Source organism: Brachyhypopomus gauderio, chromosome 15, assembly GCF_052324685.1.
Source record: "Brachyhypopomus gauderio isolate BG-103 chromosome 15, BGAUD_0.2, whole genome shotgun sequence".
NCBI lineage: Eukaryota > Metazoa > Chordata > Actinopteri > Gymnotiformes > Hypopomidae > Brachyhypopomus > Brachyhypopomus gauderio.
Genome location: NC_135225.1, coordinates 16,344,410 through 16,351,213, shown reverse-complemented (window position 1 = coordinate 16,351,213; position 6,804 = coordinate 16,344,410). Strand labels below are relative to the sequence as shown.

The following is a 6,804-nucleotide window of genomic DNA, read 5'->3' as shown; positions in this document are numbered from 1 at the left end:
GGGTGTCATTTACCATATTTTTCAAAAATACAAGTGGGTCTGTTTACACCTTGAGGTCAGAGCTTCCATCAATATATACCTCATAGTATTGGAAAGAAAGGAGTGCTAGATCATTATAGCAATAAAATCTGGACATACCTAAAAATCAACCCCCCCCCCCTTTTTTTCGTTTTTTGTCCAAAATTACACACCCAAATCTTGAAGCTTTCTAATCAAGCAGTACACAGACTAGAGGCAATTTCATGATGTATTTGCACTCAAAAGCCTTCAAATTTGCATGAGAAAACACTTTTATATACAGACATGAATGTGCAATGGTCAAAATATGATGAAAACTTTTATAAATTGTAGGCGTTTTTCAAAATTTCATTCAATTTTTTTTATTTTAGTGTCCAGACACTCAAGACTTCATGTCCATGAACACTTTTGGTTTTGGAATCTTGTGTCACCAGAGGTCTACTTTCACCATGCAAAATTTGGAGTTTATTATTCATATGGATTTCAAGTTATTCAACCTGGAGTAGGCAGTGAACAAGTGGTTTCTCCAAGTGTCCGTTTGGAGTCTCCAAAGGCCCCCAACCTTTGCAAAATGTAAATAAGCCTAACTGCAGAAATAAATGTATATATATTATCTACACTTGATGGCAATATCATCATGTATTTTTTTACCTTCTTTAACAAAGTCATATACCACTCCAAGTGGCATTTCCCCCTCCGACAAAAATTTTATTCTGATTCACCTTTTCATTCTAATGTCTATCCAGGAGCAGAAAATGCTAAAAAGCATGAGATAAAGGTTTCACATTTGTTTTATTTAGACAAATCACACCATTATAACAATTTACAATTCTGAATGTAATATTATGTTCGCTACATAATATTCAGTGGTTCATATGCCACTGCTGGAAACAGTTGCGCACTGGCACAAAGCATAATGGCACCCTGCATTTTGTGCAGTAAACAGGGGTCTTTGTTTGCCTTCCTGTCTGTTTGCATTGCTCGCACTTCTTCCTTCCAGATGTAGCATCGGCAGAATAATATGCAGGCATGCACTTCACATCCTGGGCTCGCTGGACCGAGGGTCCTGCAGTGGGCTCTTCTTGATCGGACAGGCCTGATGGTCCTGCCACATCTGGTGATGTCCTCCACAAGTTAGAAAGTTCAATCATTAGTATTTCTCAGAATTTTTTTTGTGTGAGAGAGTCTTGCCTATGTATCTTGGCCATTTCCTGGTGCAGAATAAAGCTATTGACAATAGCTATATCTATAAAATGGAAAAAGAATGTTTTATACCACTTTTTAGACTTGTGAAGAACAGTGTAATATCCTATCAGTGCATCAGAAAGATCAACACCACCCATGTTTTTATTGTAGTCTTTGACTGCAGCAGGAATTGGAACAACAGTGGTACTCCACACACCTTGTTCATTTTTCACTCTCCTGTTCACTGTGTCCCCTGTGTAGGCCTTGTGCATTGTAGAACACATATTCACCTCCCTTGTGTCCATCCACTTCACAAACAGCAGCTTTCCCTCTCTGTACCATCGGATAGTTCCTCTCTGAGCTCTCTTTGCAAGGTCATTTCTTTTTATTCGGGGGAAGCCTTGCTGATTGGTACGGATAGTACCACATGCTAATGTTCTTTCCTTCAGCAGGTCAGAAAAAAGGGTGGGGCTTGTGTAGAAATTGTCCATGTACACCTTGTATCCACTGCCTAATAAGGAATAATCAAGCAGTGTTTGGACCGAGTCGTAACTAAGTCCTTTTCCAGATGCCATGGAAGTCTTTCCCTCATACACAAAGAAATTCCAAGTGTACCCAGTTGCTGAATCAGCAAGAAAACAAACAGTTTGTAGCCCCATTTGGTGGGCTTTCCTTTCATGTACTGTTTTAGTCCACTTCTCGCTTTAGAAGCCACCATACGTTCATCAATAGACAGTTCTCTCCTCGGGTGGAAAAAGTTTTTACATGCTGAAAGTATATCCATGTACAAAGGTTTGATTTTGAAAAGTTTGTCGTATTCTGCAGTGCCTTTTTTCTTCATGTTTTCTGCATCCTCCTTGGGGTCAGAAATATGCAGACTGCTTGAAATGGCAAAAAATCTCTTGCTGCTCATAACTGAGCATGGATATTGAAGTCTGTATGGCTGTTTTTGGGACCAGTAATCAACAATTGTCTTTGTCTTTACCAGGCCCATGTATATAATAAGGGAAATGAATGCATAAAACTCACTGACAGAGACAGATGTCCATTTGAGTTTTTTTCCAGCTGCAGCAGACATCTCTGCAAACTTGTTTGTGTTATTCACAAGAGTCTGGACAACAGAAGTGCTAAAAAACAGCTGGAACAATTGTAGTGGGGAGTATGTCATGGTAGACAGGAGTTGTTGTCCTGGAACTCGCTTTGGCTGAAACCTGGGGAGAAGAGGTTCTTCATCATCATCAGTGATGTCATGCCACGTGTCCTCTTGTTCCTGCCCCAAAACCTGAGACGAAGCACCAACTTGCAGACCTGAGGTTGAGTAGGATCTTCCCCTTGCTCTCTTCTTTGCTACTGCAGCTTGCTTCAGTAAAGCTAATGTGGTTGAGGGTCCAAGTAGCTCATGTGAGGAAGCAGTTGGATGGGTGCAGCTTGTCCCCTGGATGGCAGGCAAAGTAGGGTGGATGTGGATTGACCCAGTGGGGGATGGTGACGGTGTGAAGGAATGCCTGTGCTTTTTTGTTTGCACAGGAGGTTCCCACAGCTCATCAGACCCAGAATCACTCCTGTTGGAGAATGCAAATAAAATTACATAAGTGGCAATAATAAAAGCAAGCATACACCAAATGCTTGATAAAATAAGTATACTGTTGGAAACAGAACCAGAATTTATCAATTTGGAGAAACAGTTTGGGTCAGTCAGTGGTTTAAATGTGTGTAATGCAGCCACAACAGCAATTTCCCTATACATTATGTAGAACACAATAAACTAATCAAATTACATATGTACACTAACATATTATAAATATAGTGTAAACATACTGTAATATAAACATCAGCTTCAAAACAAAATTTTTAGTGGTGGGCCGTTAACGGCGGTCGTTAATTTGATACTCTTATCGGGCGATATAAAAATTATCGCCGTTAATCAATTTAATTAGCCTAAATGCATTATGAACAAAAAATGGATTTATGAGGAAATGGTACAGTGAAACCTGTTCAAAATTACTGTGATGATAGTTGAGGGTTCATACTCTCATGCAGCAGTGGAAATGTTTTGGCATTATGGGAAATGTCTGAGAAATTCATGTCCTAATTCAGCCTATGTGACATGAGTGTTTTAATTTGCCTAAATGCATTATGAACCTAAAATGGATTTATGAGGAAATGGTACAGTGAAACCTGTTCATACTTACTGTGATGATAGATAAGGGTGTATACTCTCATGCAGCAGTGGAATTGTGTTGGCATTATGGGTGATTTCTGAGAAATTGATGTCCTAATTCAGCATATTTTACATGAGTGCTTTAATTCGCCTAAATGCATTATGAACCTAAAATGGATTTATGAAGAAATGGTACAGTGAAACCTGTTCATACTTACTGTGATGACAGTTAAGGGTGTATACTCTTATGCACCAGTGGAATTGTTTTGGCATTATGGGATATTTCTGAGAAATTGAGCCTATTTGACATGAGTGCTTTAAATCATGTCATTTAAGTTTATCTCCAAGCCCTAACAACATTTAAGACTTCAATGTGGATTTTTGAAAAATGGTGCAGCAGAATATGTCTATATTTGCACCGGGGATAAGCAAAGGCTACCCACTCTTGGGTGGTAGTAGGATTTTTTTGGCATTATGGGAAAATTCAGACAAATAGGAAACCACAGTGTCAGAATTAAACAAACATTTAAACATCATTACAAATATAAGGACTAGATTTATTAAAAACATGTATAGTCATGGAGTAACCCCCTGCCCTGAACATTTGCAGCATTGCAATACTCCATTATTGCTGGTAGTCGAGCCCTACAATAGACTAAATACAAACATTAAAACTATTTTGTTCAGTGTTTATTAAGCAATTGAAATACATTTCTAATTGTGTTTAATATTGCAAGTAAATTAGTTAAATCAAGTAAAGTATTTATGAATGTAGAGAAAGCTCTTTAATTAAATAATAGCAAAGAGTTTCTCGGCGCTTAGACAGCCTTAGTATGCGGTGAGCAGCGAAATACCGTAAAATCAAGCATATAGGCGCAATCAAATTTAAAGCACGGATGAATCGCAAAAGTGCGGATAGCTTGACCGCGGTTAAAAATTTTACATACTTATCAAGTACAGGGTCTTCTCCCTCTAGAAAGGCATAGCTGTCGTTGCTATCTGACTCCACCAAATGCTCAGTGTCACTTTCCCTTTCCAGCTCCGTCAAAACCTCTGCGACACCGTAAAAAACATTTTTCTTGGTTTGTCTGGAAGCCATTTCGATGCTAAATTCTCTCACGATGCGTGTATCTCCTTCGAGCGCAGCTGACTATGCGCTCTAGCCAGGCTCGTTTCCTATTTACATCCCGCCTCCTTCGATACGAATGACCATAACTTTGCTTCCAATTGGTTTACAGATTTGATTGACATGTCGCTGGAAAGCCTAAGAATATGAACCTAAGCTTTACGACGCGATCTGTATGGAGTGATTTTTGTTTCAATAGTTCCACAAAAGCAAAAGTAAATCCAAGAGCAGAAAGTATATGTTATGAATGCAAAACAGAAAAAAATATATCAAAAGTATATACTTTTTATATAATTGGTTATTTAAAACTTATTTTCGTTTGCATTTTGACAAGTTTTTGGTTCCATTGTTTTTGTTTTTTTGGATTTTCCCAGTAAGGTCTTTTGCTTCTGGAATCTCTCTTTGCTTCTGCTTCGTTTTTTGCTTCTGACTTTTGGAACACATTTCACGTGAGGGAGGGTCTTAGATGAAGGCGTTCCTCTGCAATCTCCATTGGTCACTGATTCCGGACTGACACAGAGCTCTGGGACCAAGCCACGCCCACCCCACCAGCTTCCCAGCGTTTTCAAACATGGCGGAACGCGGTGGTTCTGTTTCACAGTAGCATGTAAACTAGATTATACTTAAACACAGGATAAGATGGTGAAATATCCTATGCCACTCCCATACTCCTCACAAGGCCCTACCGCCCATCTTCTCTCCAACAACCATAACCGTGCATGTTATTAACCAACCAACCACTATTAGAACACTGCAACATCTACAAACTGATACTGGCTCGGCAAGGATCCAGAAGCACAGCGTACTATGTTCATGGTCCATTGCTTCAACTGCCAAGTACTCAGATCATCACATCAACCTGGACTGACCTTCAAACAAAGCAACAACGACATCCTAAACACACACCAGTTGTTTGAGCAGAACACAACAACAGCTACAATCTGATACTGGCTCGGCAAGGATCCAGATTCACAGCGTACTATGTTCATGGTCACTTGCCTCAACTGCCATGTACTCAGACCACAACACAGCCCTAGACAGACCTTCACGCAAAGTAACAGCGACCTTCAAACAAAGCAACAACGACATCCTAAACACACACCAGTTGTTTGAGCAGAACACAACAACAGCTACAATCTGATACTGGCTCGGCAAGGATCCAGAATCACAGCGTACTATGTTCATGGTCACTTGCCTCAACTGCCAAGTACTCAGACCACAACACAGCCCTAGACAGACCTTCACGCAAAGTAACAGCGACGCCCACAACCACTTACAAGCTCTTCACTGGGGTCATCAGGTGGGCACCTCCCTTCGTTGGTGTTTCATTGATTTGAGCCCACAACACCTCCAGGAGGCTCAACGGTGAGGGCTGGCGTCCCAGCCTCACCCCCCTCAAAGCTTGCTGTTCAACCACCTTTTATGTTACCCATTTCACCTTCCCAACGTCTCACTCATAAGACCGGTCAAGCCACCTTTATGGGACATGCCCCCAAGTAGTCTGTGCCCTCTTAATCCACAGCCATTGGCTAGCTCTTTCAGCTACCACCGACAGCTCCTTCACAGCTGATCTTAACTTTCTCCCTCTAAGGCAGAACTGTGTTAACAACGATGTCATAGATTTAGCCACAAAGCCCCTAGCACCTACTTCTACTGGTCTTATGTGCGCCTGCCATCCGCGTTCTCGCACATTAGCCACCAAGTCAGCGTATTTTAACTTTTTCCTCTCAAATGCTTCATCAACCGCGTCTTCAAATGGAACCGTTAATTCGATAAAGTAAACAATCCGTTTACTTTCCGAGTACAACACCATATCGGGCCTCAATGAAGTTACTGCTATGCACTCCGGAACCTGTAGTTTTCTCCCTATATCTACTAGAAGTTTCCAATCTCGTGCTTCACCCCACCTGCCAACATCAACGGCACAATCGCGTTCTCCTGCACATTTACCCTCCCTCACAAACCTATTTGCGTACCGATTACCAACACTAGTCAATGCATTAACCTCTAAGCGCTTCTTATCAAAGTTTTACTAAGTTTTACCATAAAAGTTTATACAAAGGTTATAATTAATTGGTAAATGGTCTGTAGATATTGCATTACTACATTAAGCATGGCAGTTAATATTTAGCACACTTCACCAGCGCGAGCTTTTTAAAATTTTTGTGAACTGGATGCAGGCATGAAAATGTCACCTTGCGGCGAAATTCGCCGTTTTGAAGTTTTCATATTTTGCGGTAAAACAAACTCTTATGAAAAATAGGTAGATAGTAAAATAAGAAACAAAATTTTTTGTAGTTCTAAATGATGAACC

The 6,804-nt window shown here is 40.4% G+C and overlaps 1 protein-coding gene across 1 annotated transcript; it reads right to left on the bottom strand.

Annotated features, from left to right (window-relative positions):
- Positions 1-800: 800 nt before the first annotated feature.
- On the bottom strand, positions 801-6,533 carry LOC143476823 (uncharacterized). The gene is made up of 2 exons (XM_076975188.1): positions 4,312-6,533; positions 801-2,765 (listed from the first exon to the last, which is right to left on the bottom strand). The coding sequence occupies exons 1-2, from the start codon at positions 4,461-4,463 to the stop codon at positions 1,715-1,717; spliced, it is 1,203 nt and encodes a 400-aa protein (XP_076831303.1). The 5' UTR covers positions 4,464-6,533; the 3' UTR covers positions 801-1,714.
- Positions 6,534-6,804: the final 271 nt, after the last annotated feature.